The sequence below is a fragment of the Malus sylvestris genome, chromosome 14 (genome assembly GCF_916048215.2).
Source record: "Malus sylvestris chromosome 14, drMalSylv7.2, whole genome shotgun sequence".
NCBI lineage: Eukaryota > Viridiplantae > Streptophyta > Magnoliopsida > Rosales > Rosaceae > Malus > Malus sylvestris.
Window position 1 is genome coordinate 7,901,043 of NC_062273.1, and position 21,203 is coordinate 7,922,245.

Sequence of the window (21,203 nt, forward strand, 5' to 3'; positions counted from 1 at the left end):
ATGAAGGTGGCGTTCGGCGGAGTAAGATGGTGGCGGCGGGTGATTCGAAGTCTAGGGAGTTGGGAGGGTGAGATACGTGGAGAGGAAGTTGGAGTTCTAAAGGACCTTGACAACATTTGTTGGAGGAGACTCGTAGTCATGGTTTTTTGAGATCACCATATGTAGTGTAGTTTTTTTTTTTTCGTGTTACTTTTATTTTTGACATATAAGATTTAGTCTTCATAAGTGTTATATCTTTTATGTTGGATAGATATAAGTCATCTGTAGCTCAAAAATTGTATTATATTATGAGTTTATAATTGTATAATTGTGGCGATTCTTTGGGCATGTCTGTTATTTTGTTCCTGATCTAGGAATTTCCCATGTGTTTTTTTTTTAATTAGGTATTGAGTTGAACATACTAAAGCTTCATTGTGATTCGTTAACAAAATTTTCTATTTTTTTTTTACTAGAGTAATACTACACTTATCAGTTATCACATTTGTACCACCTAACAGAGATAAGACTCATGAGCACATGTGGATCCTTTATCTATTAGAGAAGTTGACCAAATACGGTATGAAAAATAGCCTAATCGGATCTCTTAAAATATCCAGTAAGCTATAAAAGTAGCATTTTTGTTATTACTAGATATATAGTGATAGTTGCCCAAGATTGGTTGTTCTTGGCAAAATTCATTCCTAGGTTCCTAACCCAATCCACAAGCGTGAAAATCCTCTTGGCATTAAAGAAAGGCTGCACGAAAACCCTAATCGGGGTCGAAAACTTATTGGAAAACGCCTCCGTCCACAAAAGCTTGACTAGCAAGTAAAAACACGTGCGGGGCAGCCGCGCTTTGATTCCATCTTGGTCTCCTTATGAAAACCGTCAAATATATTGAAGTTTGGTTAGTGTGTGTATTGAAATTTGGTTGGTTGATTTGTATGTTGAAGTTTTGTTGGTGTATGTTGAAGTTTTGTTGGTGTGTGTATGAAACTTTGGTTGGTTAATTAGTTTGTATATTGAAGTTTGGTTAGTTGATGTGATTTGTTCGGTTTTGAGAATTTTGTTGGAATTTAATTTAATTTTTTTAAAGTTAAAACATTCATATAAATTAAATTAAGATAACATAATTCAAAATTACAAAAAAAATTCATACCCAAAAAATTAGGGTTATAATCATTCCACCACAATTAATATATTTTAGGTTCTGAAATTTATGTTTTAAGGATTGGGTGACATTTAGTGTTCATATACCCAAATTTTGCCTTTTAGTAAGCCCTAAATATCTGAGTTTACATTCGGGTGGTGCTATCCACGTACCATTGTCAGATAGAATGAATAAATTGAAGAATATCACATAACAAAAATTAACAAGAAATGTGTGAAAAATCTTGATATACATCATTTTCACTTGGTTTTCCATACGCACGGAAGGCCATTTGTATCGATGCTAATCCTTTTTTTTTTTTAGAGAAATTATATTCACACACTCCAAATTACTTCTCCCACACATTTTTAATATTTTCTACACACCACTAGCACTTGATAAATAAATATTAAAAAATTAAAAAGATTTGGGAGAAGTAATTTGATGTGTATGAATATAATTTTTTTCTTTTTTTAATCTGGAGCAGAAATTGATGACCACTTATAAATTCAAGAACTGAAATTGGTCTAAAAGAAGTAGTTGCACTCCAACCCCTCACCAACCAATCAGGTGCTTCAAACTGAAAACAACAAGAGCAGTCTTCAACTTCCAAGTGCCAACCTCATAAAACACAACAAAAACCCATAAAAATTAAAAACAGTATTACAAAAAACCTCCGCAAATCATCATTCCCATAGCCATCGCCGGAAATGCAGCGGTTCGTGGAGCAAATCGTGGGCTACGATTTCAGAAACAAAGGAGCACTGACCCACTCCTCCTACTCTGAATCGCCGTCGTTCCAGCGCCTCAAATTCATCGGCAACGCCGCTCTCTGCTGCGCTCCGCCAATGTCAGGCTAGCACGTTTGCCTGTCCGGCACGGCCTTTAGCGCCACCTCCGCCACAATGCACCTGCGCTCCGCCACAAGGTTGTTGATATTAATTAATTAACTCTCGTTGTCCTCAATCAATTTCATTTTTTTGCGATTCTCTGTTTTATTTGTGAAAAGAAAGAAAGAACAAAAAAGTGATTCTCTGTTTTATTTGTGAAAAGAAAGAACAAGAAAAGGAACATTTTACTTAGGTTTTTTATTTATTTTTCATGTTTTCTTGCTGTCTGGATTTGTACCGGAAAACTCAACTGTTCCATAGGTATTAATTTTGTCATCTTTTTAGATTTTTCCCATTGTTTTTTCCGGCTTAATTTTCTTAACAGGATTGTTCTTGTCAATTAACGGTTTAATTTTAGGATTTGTGTGCAATTTGTTATGAATTTTACGTTAAGAAGTTTACTAAATCTGTCGGCTGGAGATAATTTCTGTTGTTTTATTGAGGCTTTGGGTTGTTGATTTTCTTTTCGGTCAAAGATTTTGGTGTTAATTGAATGGTTATAATCTGGGTATTTCTGTGCAATATGTTCTAAATTTTAGGTCACTGGAGAAGACGAGACGCCGGATATGGTGGAGTCTGCGGCAGACGCTGTGTTTGTTGGCTTAAATTTTGGTATGGAAAAATTATGGATGGTGTGTATTTGACTAGTCAAATACACACCATCCATAATTTTTCCAGATCAAAAGTCAAGTTAACATACACAGCTACTCTCCACCATATCTGCAAGAACCTTAGGAGCTCTCACAGAACCACGATATACAAGTGGCGTTTCGTCCTCGGCGTCCTCATTGGCCTTGTCCTCCCCATGGCCTACATCTTCGAGGGGGTTCTCAAGAAAGACCCAGCTAGGGATCAAAGCAGCTATATGGCCACATGTTTTTCTCCTTGCATGTCAAGTTTTCATGGGCGAGGTGGTTTTTAGTGACAGATGGACCAAGGGTGAAGGGAAGTGATTTTAGTTAACTTTAATAAAATAAAAAAACACATAGGAAATTCCTGGATTAGAAACAAAATGTTATACATGCCCAAAGAATTACCACAATTATAGAATTAGAAACTCATCATAAATATAATACAATTCCTCAGCTACAGATGAATACAGATGAATCATATCACGGGGCGAATTTGGTATAGGAGGAAAGCAATAGAGGGTTGGCCGTGCGTGATTTGAAGTCTAAGGAGTTGGAGGGCGAGATACATGGAGAGGAAATTGGAGTTCTAGAGGACCTTGATGACATTTGTTGGAGGAGCCTTGGAGCAATGTTTTTTGTCGATAATTGCAAGATCATCATAGGGTAGTGCAGTTTTTTTCTTGTGGTACCTTTATTTTTGACATGCAAGATTTAGTCCTCATAAGTGTTATCTTTTACGTTGGTTGGATATAGGTTATATGTAGTTGAGGAATTATATTATATTTCTATTGAGTTTATAATTGTATAATTCTGGTGTTTCTTTGGGTACATATGGCATTTTGTTCCTGATCACATTTGGCATGTATATCTTATGTAAAATCTAGGTCTTTTTTAATTAATTGCTATTTGATCTAAAAAAAAAACAACTACTTCATGGTTGCTTTTCCAATTTGGAAGAGACCGAAATTTCTAAATTCATTTCCTCCCTCCTATAAACAATTACAAGTGAATTTAATTTGAGAAATTGGCTGAAATAATAAATTCAAGTTTCAATGGTTGTAATTTTTTAGTATTTGATCAATACATATATCCACAAATTATGATTGACATCTAAGAGCATGTTATGACTATTCAGATTAGTAGAAGTATACGTGAACTAATCATGATACTATTTCGAACCTTGAATGCAATTTGGTTGTTCTATCATTTCTATCTTGATCAAAATTTATGTGATATGGAATTATGTCTTCTTTTCTTTTCTTTTTTTTTGATAGAAAGTAAATACCATTACCAACCAAAATAAGTACAACAAAAGCCCAAAACATCCTGGAGCATGTTATGACTATTCAAATTAGTAGAAGTATACGTGAACTAATCATGATACTATTTCGAACCTTGAATGCAATTTAGTTGTTCTATCATTTCTATCTTGATCAAGATTTATGTGATATGGAATTATGTCTTCTTTTCTTTTCTTTTTTTGATAGAAAGTAAATACCATTACCAACCAAAATAAGTACAACAAAAGCCCAAAACAAGTTCACAACAAAAGAAAATGGGCAACAAACACATAGAAGAAAACGGCCCATGACCAAACTTGGAGCCCACTACACACAAACAAACTATACAGAAGCTGCAGGCAACGCGGCCACCAGAAATTTGCTCGATCCGCTTCCTCCATGACCACATGAGATCTCACCATGAAGAAATCCAAAATTGGTGAAAAAGGCACGCAGGTATAAACCCACCTGCAACATCGCCGACAAAAGCCAACAGCGGGAAGGACCAACAAGGGCGGTGATGCGAATACCCGAGACAAAGCTCTACACGCCATCCCAGAGATTTGGGAATGTTGGGAATAATCGCAGTACGGGGTGGTTTAGGAGTGAGGTGCTTAAAAAAAAAAACATCCATAAAAAAAAGCTGTGAGAGTTTTAGGTGTTTGGTAAACTGAAAAAAAAAAGGCTTATTTTAGAAGCTGCTATGAGAATAAGCTGAAATCAAAGGAAAAAGCTGAAGCTGCTATTTGTAGCTTTGGAAAACTGGCTTTTTTTCAAAGCACACGGAGCTACAGTGCTCCTTTAATGAAAAGATCCACTATCAAACTGCTTTTTTTTCAAAAGCACTTTTACAAAAAAGTTTACCAAACACTCTGCTGATTTTTTTCACAGCCGCTTATTCTCACAGCAGTTTTTTTTCAAAACACAGTAATACCAAACCAACCCTAAGCGTAACAGACATTAACTCATTATTATCCACCATGATGCATCTCAACATCATCATTTATCAGTAAGTATTTGATGTTGATTATTGCAACAATTAGAATTTGTAAATTCATAATTTCTGCCTGTTTTTTTTATGTAGTTTATGGGTTTTATATAATTTGCAGGTTTGATAACATTTCCAATTTTCATATTGTAGTGGTAGAGCATTTTATCCTCCGCAAAACCCTCACCCTCCTTTTTGAAAAGCAGAATAACGAAGAAGAGCAAAAAAGTTGTTATCGTTTTGTACAAAAAAATATCAATAAAAAATAAAAACTCGCCACAAATATTGGTACTAATTCATTAGGAAAAATCAAATTAATATTTCATTCCTTCGTTTCTCTATAATTAATCACAAAACAGAATACAACATGAACTCATTGGTGGTGTTGGCCTCCGCATAAGCTGCCGACGCCGCCCTGACGCCGCAACTGGCCGTGATGACGTCATCAACGGATCTGACATTGGTGGTGGGCTTCTTCTGGGGTTGAAGATGATGGCGGTGTTCTTGACCAGACGTAGAGGAGCTGCAGGGAGGATGGTAATACAATCGTCCAGTTTGTGGGCAGTGAGAGTGAAACCTTGCTGCTATTCTCACCCCCGTATCCAATAATTCCACCCACTTCGCCGCCATCTTCCTAGATTTTTATGTTTCTCTGTCAATCTTTTTCTCTCTCTCTCTTTGTTTTCCTAGAGAGAGAAAGACAGAAAATCTAGAGAGATAGAACTCAATGCAACAAAAGAGAAATAGAAATGGTTTGCGAGAAAGAAGGGGAGACTTGGTCCTTTATATGAGTGCATTTTTGCTCACCACTATAAACTATGGTGTATGCTCATCATACAACTAATCAATTGACACATGTCATTTCACTAAACTCTAGTTAACTTTCACCATAGTTGTATGGTGAGCATACACCATAGTTTATGGTGGTGAGCAAAAATGCTCCCCCTTTATATAGCCTTCCCGACGGTCCCATAGTTTGGGTTTTTATATTAAGGGCCCATATTTTCTGTCAATTGCCGTGGTGCCCTTTTATTTTAATTATTTTCTTCTTATGTGGAAAGCTTCAACAAATCATTTTACTCTTTCTTTAAGGGTAAGTGGATGGAATAAGGTTAGTAATAACATGCTAGATTCTGTTGTTTGATTAGATAACTAGCCTAAGCGCGCACACTTATTGGGCGAATGCAATTTTTTTGCTTTTTTTATTTGTTTTTGGCAGGGTTTATGCAGATGTGGGGTAGAGATACGAAGAAGATATGATGCTATGATGGTATATGGATGAGGGAAGAAAAAAAATTACAAAATTTGATTTGTGCAAAATAACATTACAGTCCATAATTTTATTTTGTGCTAAAAAATTAAATTGTCTTTTCACTCTTTTTTATTAATAAAAAGGATTTTGTTGTAGGTAGTTTAGATTAGGTTGGTGTATAAGGTTAGCACGATTTCAACAACTAACAACAGAGGGGGTAGGGAATCAAATTCTACGATTTTATAAAAAATAAATAAGACTTTAGTTGTATGATAAAAACAAAATGAAAAATCCTAAATATTTATGCCTTTGCATTAGGAAAGTAATTTTTAGTTTATTTGCATTTTCTTTTTTAATTTTCAAGTTAAATTAAAAAATAAAAATAAAGTTGTCATGAACCGCAATAGTATTCAACCCTCAACAGCTAGAAAACACTCATATTTATGTGTATTTTTGCTGACCACTATTAAGTGATGGTAATGCTTACCACCTATTTATCTTCATTTGATGAGTTTAAATTTTAAGATTTGTGTCTATTCACTACACAAATCACTAAATTTAAACGCATTTAACAGTAATAAATAGAATAATGAGCATTATACCATCATTTAAGGGTAATAAGAAAAAATATTTCTCCATATTTAAATATGATTTCAGATTTACACGCTTCAGATGCAAATTTATAGACATAAAATATATAATTGCATGGGGTTTTTATGTTTTGTATGTGTCAACGTGGTGACCAGAATGAAATAAAATTCCACTATTTGTGCAAAGTCAAAATATAGAAAGAGTTGAATGACATACGTCAAAATAATGACCCCTACATATTTTTCTAGGCCACGATTTGACTAGTTCGTTTAATTATTCTTTTAATTTTTTTCAGTTTGGTTCAAGGAAATACTGCGTCACGTTCTCAGCTACGCGTTGAATATTCGCGTTTGGTCGTTAGTTTGACGGCCCCTATTACCGCGAACGTTCATGTCCTTGGATTTGGATCCTCTCATGAGCTAATGAAGAGGATCCTCCTGACCCATCATCGTGGGCCGTTAAATTTTTATCCAATGGTTATAATTATTATAATTTTAAAGGAATCCTCCTGTTTGTAGCCGTTGGATAAAAATTCAACGACCCAAGATGATGGGTCAGGAGGATCCTCTCCATTAGCTCAGAAGAGGATTCATATCCCATGCCCTCAACCTCAATGGCTCATTGGACCATTTTTTTAACCATTTTTTAACTTGTGGCTGCCGTTGTGTTGGTATTCAACGTGACGACTAGAATTTAGGACCAACCTTAGTGCCAATGCACTTTCAACTTTATGGTTCCATATTGTCACTAAAGTCAAACTAAGGCCCAACAATCTTAATTTTAGTTTTAAATTAAATTGAACGATGAAATATGTACCGACCTTGAATGTTTGTAAATATTAAAACAAAATTCAAGATGAAAAAGTCTTTTTTTATACGTACTACTTTTAGTTGTAGAAGATATTTATGCTCAAGAAAATAGTGTTGCTATTTTTAGTATCGACTTCTTTAACAGAGATAAGGCTTACATAAATATTTGAATGGACATACTATTAGACGATAAGTTATTTCGTAAGCATGTATTATGCTGCAGGTCTCTTGCTAATGTATGAATGTATTATGCTGCAAGTCTCTTGCTAATGTATGGAGCCTGCATGAAGGTCTCACACCCAACTCAAGAGGGTGACTTAGTTGTGGTTGATGTTCTTACTAAAGGTCTACATGGACCAGATTTTCTTAAGCGTTGTTTCAATTTTAAGCTTGGTTAGTATATTTGCCACATCAGTTGTGGCTTATGTCCTAAGCAACCTAGATTGAGTGTTAGTGTATAAGTATTGTTTCTCTCTCATTTGTAATAGATAAGGTCGGTTGTAATAACTGTTTTCCTCTAGTGAAATACAATTCAGTTTCCTTTCTTCTCTCTTAGAATTTCTCTGTGTTTATGAATTCTTGATTCCTCCTGTAAGTGTTAATAACCACATGAGAGGACAATCGTACAAATAAACTTTTCTTATTACGAAAGGTAGTCATTAGTAAAATGTCATACAAATAACAGTAACGGTAAGAAAAACACCCTAAATGTAGTACAAGCAATAGTCGTACACATGAACCTCTCTGGTTTAGTTTTCTAATTGCCTCAAGGCTCAAGCTACTTGAACGATCATAAGCCTGCCATCGATCTTGTCATGATTAAGAATATAATTAGCATTTTAATTAAAATATTACCTTGTCGGTTTCTTTAGCACAAATGGGTTGGTATTAGCTAATAACAATATGAAAAGGGTTGCTGAAACCGCCCTAATTTGGTTCTTTGTTCTTTGCTTATGTATTTGCTGAAACCTTTAGAATTTAATTGTTTCTTTTTTTGTGTCACTATATTTATACCTATATATATATATTCTCTCAGGTTTAGCTATCCATCGTAACAAAATTTACCCAACCCGATTCAAGGGAGCAGCCACCGGATTGGAACTCTAGGGATATGCTATCCACACACCTCTATTTATTTCTCACATTCTTTGTTAATTTCTATCATTTAATCTTTTTTATTTCAGTCGCTCTGACGGCATCAAATTAAGATGATATGTATAAAGTAAAAAAGGGTAAGTGGATAGCACATCCAAAACCCTATTATTTCTGGCCAACTCGACCCGTGCTTGCTCAACCGGGTCTCCATTAGCTACCTTCTCATGCTATCTGCAAATTAAAACAGTAAATCATAAATTAATATGAAACAAAAACATCAAGTGAACTTAAGGCATACTATTTTATTTGGATTTGATTAATAGTTGTTAGATGAAATTGATTACGACGCAAATTTCAAAATTTTAACACTTCTTACAATACTTTATAATATTTAAAAGTGGTGAGCAAATATACACACGTAAATAACGAACTTTAATATATATGTATACGGAGTCAACATAAGGATTGGGACGTCCTCCGGTGCTTGATCTTTTGACCTTCTCAAGCTTCAGCAACCTGCATGAATAATCAATTACATATCGCAACGTAAGACAAAATTGTGTTCTGAGTTCTAACTAACATATAACAAATCAGTATAGTTAGATGCATTTCAACCGTCAGATCCTCTTCCTTGTCTTTCCACAGTTTAGATCCGACATTCGAAAAATTCCAACCATTCATGCATAGCACACGCCATGTTCCCATACATATGAAAGAGTATACAAATATATGGCGAATCAAATACCACAATCTAATAACGAACCGTTGTGATTAGTTGATAATATTAGTTGATAGTTTTGTGAAAGATTCCTATGAAATGTTTCATTAACTTCATAATTTATGTCGAGTAGGCCTTGTTCTTGTGAGAATTATTAATTGATTAGTTGTAGGGAGGGACTTATGTCACAACAAACAGAGACTAAAGCAAGTGTTGGAATAAAAAATCAAGAGAGAGAGAGAATGCTAAGAGCATGTTTGGTACTCTACTTGAATCCAACTTTTTAAACTCAAAAACAATTTTCAAGTTTTAGGCCTTAAAAACTTGTTTGGTAGGACTATTTTCAAAAACTGAACTCAAGACTAACTAAAAAATATAGTCTATTATCTAAAAACATAAAAAGTGAGTTTTTAGAGTTTTTAAACTTAAACTCACTCTTTTCTTTTCTCTTCCTCCTCCCCTCTCACTCCAAATCTCTCTCTCTTTTCTTCTTTCTCTCTCCCCCTTCTCTTTTTTTTTTTTTACCTCTTTCGTCTCTCCTTCAATCCGCTATCTTGATTTTCTCAGTTCTTTCTCTCACTCCTCTTCCTCTCTATCTTCTCTGATCTTCTCACTTCTTTCTCTTTCCTCCAATCATCTCTGACTTTCTTTCCTCTTCTCTCCTCTTTCTCTCTCAACCCTTTTTATGGATCTTTTTGTCCAGTTTAAGTTGTAAGATTTAAAAATTTTAAATCGCTTACCAAACAAGTTTTTGAATCTTAAAAAAAGTTGTTTTCAAAAAAAAATTCTTAAGAAATATTTTAAGAAATTATAAAAAAATTCAAATAGGATATCAAGCAAGCCCTAACATTCTAAGTGCTTCTCTCTCCGTTTCTGAAAACTGACGGTTCTTCGCCTATATTTCAAAATTTTTCTCTCTAAAACCTTTTGCGTCTCTCTCTCTCTAAATCCGTTTTTCGTGATCACGTGGAGAGGGGATGGCCTTTGGTAATGGGCCTGCGGGTCTCGGAGTTTGTTAAAGTGCTCAATGGCTACTTGACCTGTTTGATTGGGGCAAGTTATCATTGGACTTAGGATAATTACATAACCCGACCCACCGTGAGACCTGTTTATTTTTTTATTTTATTTTTTTGGTCCCTGTTAATACTTATGAAACAACAGGAGGGGAATTCAAACATAGTCTCTCGAGTGCATTGATGAATTCTTTTATTTTTTATTTCAAACAGTATAAAACTTATTAAATTCTCCAACAAATGATTACAATATAAAAACAAAATGAACAGTTAATCTTTAAATTTATAGAGTTTATGTTCAAATGCTAAATGTTAACAAACTAATAAAACTCAAGGGTGGATGGATCCAAGTGGAAAAGAGAGAGAATGTGGTTCTAAAAAATGAGTGAGTTGGGTTTTTTACTATTTGAATTGATTGATAATAAAATATTAACTTGAAATGAATTGTTATTCAAAGTTTGTTAATATAGAGTGTTGTTGAAGATGAAAAGTTAAAGAAATTAGTTAAAGTAGTTTTCCGACGCTGTTCACTCTCTACACTATCAAAAAGTTAACAAATTGTTAGAAATGCTCTAAGTGTTTGGTATACTATATTTGGGAAAATGATTTTTGCAACAAAGAGAAATAAACCTCTCGAGCCACAATTAGTTGCAAGTAATTGCATAAAGTTAATTCAAATAGTGGAGTAGAAGTAATTCATAGCACATAATTTATGTAAAATAAAAATATAAACACGAATTTTATTGAAAAGAACAAAAATTAATGGTGTGGGAAATGTAGCATACTTACAAAGTCACAAGTAACAAAACGAAGAAGAAAATTGATCAAATATACATAACTGGCAGCAGTGTTTCTGATACACGCACAAATCTGCAAGTAGCGGTTCATGTTCGACTAGGTTAACTTCCGCCATATGGATCCCTTGGAGCTCGATAAGCACTTCACTCGCGGAAAAACGAAACCCGGCTTTACGGGCTTCGAATTGACAAGAGAATTCTCGTATATCTCTTTGCACTCTTGGACGACCTGTTTGACAAACATGTTATTACACCCCCGGGGAAATGCATGGTTATAGTTTTATTCTTCCTCCGGGGAAAAACGAAGAAAAAAAAAAAGGGAATCATGGGATTGCACATACCTCTTTGGCATCCTTCCGTGGTATGCCTTCTCGCAGTGCAACAAGCTTCTCAACAACCTCAGGCTGCAAATGGACAATAAATATTTACAATATACTCAAACGCGAAATACTTTGGTAATTATTTCTAATAGAGCGTTTGCATGAGGGACTTTAAAGTTCCATGGAACTTGGGATAACTTGTTTTGAATGTACTGTATGAATTAGATAAAATGGGCTTGAAAAATGACTAGATGCAATACAGTTTGTTTAGTGTTTTTGTAGTGCATTTCTTGTGTTTTAATAATAGCTTTGTAGTGCGTTAGTAGTTCATTGGTAGTGTTCTAGTCGTGCATTATTAACAATTGAGTCTGGGGTTAATGTTTACCGGACAGTCAGGTTGATGTTCAAGAATATTTGTGTAAATGAGTGTGAAGGTATCCAAGCTCTCCGCCGAAGCAAGTTCTCTCAAATCACCCAATATTCTGACTCTGCTTTCAACTTTCTGTAGCCAATTTCACGAAATCAGAATGGAAAAGCATTAGACACTAACAATATAAGCATATCCCACAAGCAAATGGAAAACACTGTCATCAAATATTTATTCCGATAAAATATTGGATGACAATATTTTCACAAAACGTCAAAAGCAAGGATTAGCACTCACGGAAACACTTAAATACTCCCTAAAGAAGTCCATCAGAACCTCTTCATCTAATCTCATCCTCTCGATAGTCTCTTCCTTGATGTAGTTTTTCTGCCATCACAAGCATTAACAAATATTAATTAGAAAAACGCATTAACAGATACAATTAAGTGATAAAATGGTCTGGAAATACTATTCAACACTGGAGTCCCAAACCTATGTTGTTCACAATAAAAAGTCAGCTACTTGTGAGAAATTTAACCTGTGTTAGAAGAGAATCAACATAAACGACCACTGTTTCCTCCAGACAGGCCTCGACAAATCTCCTAAATGATCTTTCTTCAATGTACCTTAAATTCAGAACAGCACAACCCAGAAAAACAATGAATTCAAGGTCACAATGAGAAAACAATAAATGCATTGAAAAACAATGAATAAGGTTTTGCCGGTGTTTGAACAAAAGAAACTTACATCTTAACATCTGTAAAATAATCACCAAATGTTGCAACAAGATACTCTGTAACCTGTCCCTCACTCCACTCTGAAAAATATAGAAAACAAAAATTAAATAGAGAATCATATAAACAAGAATAAAACAACAGGTTCTTAATAATAGCATTAGAGGGAGGGAGGGAGGGAGGGAGTAATATCAATCACAATACCAGCAAGTAAATTACCTTACCCTTTTGATAAAGCTTGACAAGTAAGTCTTGCACTCCTGGATCTTCAAAGATAACACAGACTGTTTGATGCACAGCTTCCTACCATTAAGGCAATATTATTAAAACTCAATAGCTATGAAATGACATGAAGATAATAATTGAAAGACACTTCATTATTTATATCTAAACACAAACGAATATCCTTCTTCGTGAGTCTTTAGTGCACTCAATATACTTCTATATGTGTATATAGAACAACTGTATGTAAAAGGAAAATAAACATAAAAATCCTGGTACCAAAAGGGAAAACACACTCCAACAGCCAAAATACCTTTGCAACCTCTAGGAAACCTTTGCATGTGTCTTCAAAGTTGACCTGTCATAATGAAAAAGAAAGGTTGATATTATCATGGCGATCTCAAAATCACCCCTAAATGCCACAGTTTTGATGACAGCATATGCAGCTTAAGTTGCCCAAATACCCATAGGACAGGCTCATTACAGTAACAAATAGGAGGACTTAGCTTGGGCTAGTTCAGCCCATATTTAGTACAAGTCATGCAATGAAATCATTTATTGAAAACGAAAAAAAAAACTTCAGATAATAGCTGCAGCTAATAAATAAGCCCCTTACCTGGATATAATAAAGTTTTAAACAGAAAGATTGAAAACAAAGAAACAGAGGGTCGTAATAAAAAGAATCAAGATTAATACAGAATGAATAAAACAACTACGGATGCTGCGTAACCTGCTCAGCATAGTTTTGTGGGAGAGCTTCCAAAGTGCTATTACTTAGCTCCATCGCAAGATCATAGCAGCGCAGGTTGTTGTTAACCTGCATACAATTTAATGGAGAGAACCTTTGGTAAATTACTTATCAACCAATCAATAAAATACAGACAATTAAAGGTAAGAAATTCACAAACCATTGCACATAAAGGTTCCAAACCAATTTCCGAAGCAGGTTCTTCAAGTCTCTTTCTTTCAGCAGCTTGAAAATCAATCATTACCTGAAGAATAAGAGAGACCAATATTGCAGCTCTTTAATTTTTTCATCTAATACCAAGTGAAGAAGCATTCTTAAATCAAGGAAACCGAGGAAGAACATTAGCAAATCCAGGGAAACTCATGCCTATCTCAAATCATCAGGCAAAAACTTTTGAATCTTGTAAATTTAAGCTCTACTTATATGGGCAATCAAAATATGATTAAATGCCTAAAAATTATTAAAACAAGAAATATTTGCCAAGGCACTATAATAGTGTATCAGCATGAAAGCTTAGCTGAAATAACCTGAATAATTGCCAAGGCAATCCTGTAGAGCATCAGATCAGTGCTATTCTCACGAACTATTTGCACCTGCTCTCCTAGGATCCTGAATAAATCAACAGCAGCTGGTGTATATAGCTTCCCATCTTCTGTTTTCTTTGGTGGTTGTACCTTATCAGCCTCTAAGATATTCAAGTACCATTTCTAGAAAATATAAGTGCAAACATCTTAAGACATCAGAATTTACATGAAAGAAAAACTGTAAAACAAAGCATAAGAAGATTATTAGAAGAATATTGTTACCCTTGTCGTAGCTTGCATTCTCTCAACATAAGAATTCATAAGGGGATCCATGGAACCACTCTCAGAACATACTTGAGCAAGAGATTCATCGACCCCAAGCCCAATAAGATTTTCTTGGTATTCAACCACCCAACCAGTTACCTAGTTCCAAACAAGAAAGGACAGTAGGAATAGGACTAAGAAATTCACGTTGTAAGATGAACTTCTGAACTTGAAGAATAGTTAGTAATGAAAGATAATTTCACAAGTAAAACTAATTACTCGGATCTGCAGGTATTCTAGAATATTTGGTGTCCTGGTTTTTTATTAACATTTTCTACTCTATTTAAACGTTTTAGAGTTATGATTGTTACATCTCATTCTCACCAGTGTTTTAAAAATAGGCCTAGGCAGCTGCCTGCCGACCCTACTAAGCATGAAGTTTGGCGGCAACCGAGAAGAAGATGATACATGAATAGTGGTGACCGAGAACAAGAAGATGATGAATAGAAACTTGTTAAAATAACTTACGCTATACAACGACATTTACTTATATCTAAGTGGATGTCAGCATCTTTCAATTTTCCATTTAAAAGTTAAATGGACTTGGAGTTTAATGGACTTTTTGACCCAATCAAAAACGTCCAAAATAAACCTAGTAATACAAATGAAAGTATATGGGCTTTTTCATTTCTAATTTTTTTTTTTTATTATACCTAGTGGACTTACATTAGGTTTTATTGAGATTTTTAAATATAAGAATGTAATTATTCATATGTTTTATATTAAATTTAATTAAAAGACAAAAACCACCTAGGCCCCTCCCTACAACCTAGCGATTTTTAGAACATTGATTCTCACCCTATCTTTAGCAACAGGTAGTAACCCAACTTTTTTGTATCCAAAATTTGGTTTTGTTAGGTCTTATTACTTCAGTTTTAGTTTTTAAAATACAATACATTGATTTTATTATTTTTATAATTGCATTCCTAGTTCCTGTCCCCACCCCTCCCAATGCCAAGAGTCAAAGCTTTTGGCCCCTTAATTGTATTTATTAGAGTAGAATATAAAACAAATATCATTCACCACTACACCAATTTCTTAGCATACACATGTTTTTATCAAATACAGACAAACATTTAGTTTCATGCAGAAGAGGTATCTTCAAAACTTATAATTTATATTTAGTATAAATGTATAGCATACAAGGTTGGTTCTCAAGAAATGCAAAACTGTCTGCAAGTTTGGAACAATTAAGGAATCAGGAGAGTACCTTTAAAATCTCTATGTTCGTCATTTCATTTGCCCTGTCACTGAGTAATCTAAGCATTTGAACGAATCTTTCCGTATACAGATTGACCATCAGTTGGAATATTTCATATCTGCCAGAATGAATTTTCCATCGCATCAAATAAAACATTTAGTTAAGATAGTTTTCTAAACAAAATGCTTTCCAAATTCATAGCATGTGCATGAAAAATTTGGGCAAGCACCCACTTCCTAGAATACTCTTGACCCATTAGATCAATTATGAAAGCTTCATATACATTGCTTACTTTATTCTCCAATAGCTTAAACTTGTGTTATAAAACATATTCAGTATAGTATTTAAGTTCTGATTTTCAAAGGTTTTGGGCTCCGAAACTCTCATTCCCCAAAGCCTCTATTCTTCTTAGCTACATTGCCCTCTAACTGGTACTACCAGCAAACGAATGAAATTTCCACCCAAAATCCAAATTACAAACATAAAGTGATGACCAAGGGAGTAGAGATAGATTAGAGGAAAAATAAAAAATAAGAAGCTAAGAATAACCTTAACACTTTTTGTTTGCACAATAATGCTTGATAAATTCAATTCTAAGATCTATCCTAGACAATCAGACCCTTTCAGGACCGGAGCCAAAACAAACAGTTGCATAGCTCAAAGGTCGTAAACCAAGGAAAATATAAAGCACAAACCTTGGGGGGAAACAAGGAGCCACATGGTCATATATATCTCCAAGCTCTTCTCCAATCTAGAACATTAAAAAAAAAAAAAAAGTGGAAACTGAATACAACAATTCAGTTCTGGTATCATTAAAGAAAGTGAAACACAAGAAAGCCAATCACCACAACTAACAAGAGTGAACAACATGATACTAAAACAGAAGTACAATTCAACAACCTTCATGAGAAATGTGTTAAAACGAAAACAAACATCATTTGCCGCCATATAGTTGTTAAGGTAGAAAAGGATAAAATCCCAAACCTACTCTTATTTAATTCAAACGAAATTACACAAAATTTCAAGCTTCCATTAAAAATCTACCAATATTTCCAGAGACATCAATATTCATGTTGGCATTTCCATAAATCCTAATGATATTTCTACCAACATCAACATTTTGATCCTTGGTTCCAGACTACACAAAAATCAATTGAAAAACTTATCAGATCATCAAGATAAATAGATAAATGCGTGTACCGTTCGAGCTTCCTCTAAGGCTGCCTTAAGATCTTCAAAAACAAGCTGTTCCAAAAATTGCAATACCAATAAGATAAGGCAACAAGAAGTCATGGAATTTTCATCAATATGTGGCAAAATGATTATTTTCAAATGTACCTCTGTCAGTAGCTTGTTGAATCGTCCTTCAACAGTCTTCCTAATTTGCTCATAGCATTTGTCCTTATAGCCTTTGCCTTGAACATTCAACTTCTGTTGTGCCAGGTTTCTTGAAGAAGCCGTTGATGTGGTAGACTTTCTGCAGTTAAGATGTATTGATGTGTAACATGACTTGGAGATGCATACACGATATATCCCTATGTTAGCATTATATTTGGTGACTATCATGAGAAGAGTCATACACCAATCAGAAGATAAGACATAAAACTGAAAATCAATTCAAAATAGTTACTTGGCAGTTCTACGAGGATTTGCAGCAATTGTTGCCATGGCACCACCTCCCTCAGCCTCAGCTGCTTCTTCAGCAAGTTGTTGGTCAAGGATTTCTTGCATTTCAACAACCCTAACAGGGGGACACAAAACAGAAGAACAAAATGGTTATCAACTATTGAAGTAGCATAAAAAAAAATTGAAAAAAGGATAACAACACACAAAACATTGCCATATAAACTATCATTGATCTAACACAATAACTGTATGAACCCATAATTTCATAAACACAAAAAAGGAATTCAGAGCTTTAAGAAAATAGATAGAACTCCAGTTTAAGCCAGATAAAGTAGCAGAAAATTAGGTTTTAAATCCATTTGAGTCAAATATTTTTATATGAAATTTCACAGCCAGAGAGTGGTTAATTTTCAATACATGGTTATTATCAAGGATCTCTGTATTCAACGGACGTGAAGAGATTATTAATAGTCTGCTACGGTAAAGAAAAAAAAATACAGCAGTTCATTGTATAACAAGAAGACAATTGCAGAAATGTATCCCAGATTCATACCTTAAAGCACGAACCAAAGTTTGAGGGCTGCAACATAGAAATGATAAAAAGAGCATTAGATGGATCTGAGCATACTCAGAACGACATACATATTAAAGTTATCAGGATGCTTCAATGCATTTGTGATCTGAAACCAATATACATAAAGAAAGAAAGATTAAAGCCAGGAAAAGTGTGAGAACAAAAATAATTAATGATACTCTTACTCTGAGAGGACACTAAAAGCATCGTAAGCAAATCTTTTATCATCAAAGAAAAAAACAAATGCTTTGTAGGGATGCAATATGTTAGCCATCCTTTGGGTCATATGTTTAGAAACAAATATAAGGATTTTAAAGATTTTAGCGGGTTGAGGACGAATGAACTTTGGTATAAGGCCAGATTTTGGTGATCACCCTGGAATTCAGTATTTATGGAATTTAAGAACTCCCTCTCAGCAACTCTTCCCAAATGGAAGGCTGCAGCATGTTGGAATCATTTAATTAGGAGTGTTTGAAGGAGCTTCAGAGTCTCAACTTTGTTCTCTATTGGATGGATACCTGAACCTCAATCACTGCAGAGAATTCTACAGAACACTAAATGACAAACATCACATAGAGCAGATTCATACAACTGCCCCTATTGAACCATTATCCATAGAATGGAGAAAAGCACCTGTCTTTGGAAAGATTATAGAAGTTGGAAACATGGCCCCATAAGGTCTTCTCAAATGTCTCCCAGGTCCTGTCGACATCTTCGAAATATACACTACAGTACACAAAATTCAAAATTGAAAAAAAATAGTAACAAGTCATCACGAATTATGTATGGCAAGCATCAGATAAACAAAATAGAATGACACAAAACTATTATTGCGACCATTACCATCACCCAAGTCCTATTACATTGTCAGGTTCATCAAGCCAACCCCAAATGGGATCAATTTCAACAAACTGACCCAAAGTGAACAGGACACACAAATAGTTACAGAACATCATAGGTATTGAGATTGCTAAAAGAACTATAAATGCCAATGTGAACTAGAAAAGAGGATATGTACATACCTTAGCCTGCCAACCTCTTCCTTGTGAGATGCTGCAGCTGCTAATGCAAATCTCCGCTTTCCGTCAAGAGCTGTTAACCTCTATAACAAATTTAAGGATGAAAATGAAAAATTTGGAGCATAAAGATACAATGTGGAATGTAAAGTTTGCTGAGCTTTATTAAATTTAAAGATAAGTGGATCATTAGATGAGAAAAATAAGGTAGCAACCAAAACAAACTAAAGTATAAGAGATTAGGCTTAAAAATATCATAATACACTAAATTTGCAACACTACTTTTACCTCATACGTATTAATGAGCTCTTTATCATCACTCAAAGAATCCCGAGCCTCAGAGGCTTCAACAGAAATTGACATCATACCCTCAACATCCTATCAAAGATCAATATATATCTAGTGAGCAACCATAGAACAATGTGAGATCCCAAAGCTTCGCACATCTAATTATTATCAACCAAACTATGCACATACACACAAACAGAATCACAAAGGAAAAGCTTGCCAACCTTCAGGGTTGTATTCAAGTTATTCCTTGCATTGCTGAGGAGCTTTATCTTATCATGGTTTTCAATCAATGTCTGGCATTCTTGACATAGCCTGATGACAAGGAAATCATATTAACCAAAGAATTATGAACACATCAACGTTGCACAATTGCTTATTAATATTATACAGTGCAACACACAAAAGAAATCTGTTTTAAATCATAAAGCCTCTAGAAATTCCCATGAACAACATACTTCTCAATAGAAACAAAGTTCTCGCGGAGTTGGTTTATTGACTTTTGAGACAAGGACAACGATTCCAACCCGGTCTGTGCTTGTTCAACCTACAAGAAAAACAGTTCCTTTGTAAGGCACTTGTGATACTAATTAAGAGTCAACAGACTATAAACAAGAAACATAACTTCTATACAACAATATTGGAAGTGGGGTTTCGGCTACACAACAAACATAAGACCTCTGACCAACTCGAGAGCGATACCACTAGACCGTAATGCTACTGGTAATCAACCAGCAACTTTCGACTATGACAAAAAGAAAGACCTCTGGAAATATTGATCAAATTTACACATGGTGTACCTGCTCGGCGACCATCGTACTAAGCTGTGCATCATTTGCCTGAAAACACAGAACAACTCCAAATTATGTTGAATTTTCAAACATTTAAAATCATTTAAAAAAATGTATTGCAATCTCCTAAATATGCAAGCATATATTCATTAATTAGAGTTTCCAATTCAAATACACTCTCATTAATTACATAAATAACATCAGGAAAAAATGAAAATTACTAAAAAATAAATTGAAGAAAAAGAAAAGGGGGAAAAACCTGTTGGCGGGCAATGTAATCGGCCTTGATGGAAGATATGGACTGGAGGAGTTCGGGAAGCGGCAAGAGCTTGGCGACCTCGCGAACCGCCGATTCCTTGGCTTCCACCCCAAGATCCTCCACCATCATCTTAGGAAGTGTTTTATCCGGAAAAGAATAAAATGACAATTCTACCCCTAGCGCAGAATCCACGAACTTCCGGCCGGAAAATCCACGAACTTTCACGGCTTAGATCTGAAAATCGAACCTATTAGCTTCGAATTTGATGAAATAAGGTAAAGATTTGGAATGGTATGAAGAGAGGATTCTAGGAATACCAGGTTTGGGGTCATTAAAGGTCGAAGGACAGCGGCGCCGTCGTCCCTGCCGTGCTGCGTCTTGGCTGCTGTAGCAGCGTGAAAGGGAGAAAGCGAGAAAGGGAGAAAGGGAGAGAGAGAATGCGGGGAGGGGAAGGAGTCCAGGAGAGAGAGTGGAGGAACAGAGAAAAGTAATGGATTTTCCTAAATGGGCAAAACAAAAAGAGATCTCCAGAAAAAAAATTAGAGAAAATGGTAAAGGGATTAACATTATAAAATAGGAGTGTGCTATCCACACACTCATTTTTACTTCTTACACACCTTTTGTTGATTTATGTTCTTGATCTTTTTCAATTCATCTGATCCGACGGTCGAAAATTAAAAGGATGTATAAATATCACACTCCTATAAAATATTGTATAAAAATATATGAGATGATGGAGAGTTTATGGAGATCGACTTTAAGAGAATGTCTTTAGCATTTCTCAAACTAAAATAAATATGGGTTAAGTCGTCTAACAAATTTGTTTCGACTCTTAACATTTTAAAACATTTCAAATAATTACCTACTACTTAACAAATTAGACATTTGTCAAGTCACTACTATTAAATAATATTCTTAACAAGTATTAAAGTGAGATTTCACTCTCACGTTACTTTACAATTTAAATAGAGAAAGGTTGCGAAGCATGGTACGACGCAGTAGTTGATATAAAGAT

The 21,203-nt window shown here is 34.8% G+C and overlaps 1 protein-coding gene and 1 long non-coding RNA gene across 3 annotated transcripts; one reads left to right on the forward strand and one right to left on the reverse strand.

The window, feature by feature from the left end:
- Nucleotides 1–1,674: 1,674 nt before the first annotated feature.
- Nucleotides 1,675–3,501, forward strand: LOC126600660 (uncharacterized). Its single transcript, XR_007615501.1, has 2 exons — nucleotides 1,675–2,057; nucleotides 2,559–3,501. It is a non-coding gene; the product is annotated as an uncharacterized LOC126600660 (long non-coding RNA).
- Nucleotides 3,502–11,106: 7,605 nt separating this feature from the next.
- Nucleotides 11,107–20,694, reverse strand: LOC126600666 (exocyst complex component SEC6). Of its 2 annotated transcripts, XM_050267273.1 has the most exons (26): nucleotides 20,506–20,691; nucleotides 20,189–20,422; nucleotides 19,939–19,977; nucleotides 19,597–19,685; nucleotides 19,363–19,453; nucleotides 19,139–19,228; nucleotides 18,857–18,936; nucleotides 18,468–18,560; nucleotides 17,814–17,840; nucleotides 17,265–17,375; nucleotides 16,973–17,111; nucleotides 16,835–16,879; nucleotides 16,330–16,385; nucleotides 15,644–15,752; nucleotides 14,392–14,532; nucleotides 14,113–14,292; nucleotides 13,746–13,829; nucleotides 13,568–13,654; nucleotides 13,151–13,195; nucleotides 12,840–12,918; nucleotides 12,629–12,698; nucleotides 12,420–12,507; nucleotides 12,179–12,268; nucleotides 11,900–12,016; nucleotides 11,536–11,598; nucleotides 11,107–11,423 (listed from the first exon to the last, which is right to left on the reverse strand). In XM_050267273.1, the coding sequence occupies exons 2-26, from the start codon at nucleotides 20,315–20,317 to the stop codon at nucleotides 11,292–11,294; spliced, it is 2,274 nt and encodes a 757-aa protein (XP_050123230.1). In that variant the 5' UTR covers nucleotides 20,318–20,422; nucleotides 20,506–20,691; the 3' UTR covers nucleotides 11,107–11,291. The 2 variants fall into 2 exon arrangements, with proteins under 2 accessions (XP_050123230.1, XP_050123231.1); XM_050267274.1 differs by lacking the exons at nucleotides 11,107–11,423; nucleotides 11,536–11,598; nucleotides 11,900–12,016; nucleotides 12,179–12,268 and having other exon boundaries at nucleotides 12,835–12,918; nucleotides 20,506–20,694.
- Nucleotides 20,695–21,203: the final 509 nt, after the last annotated feature.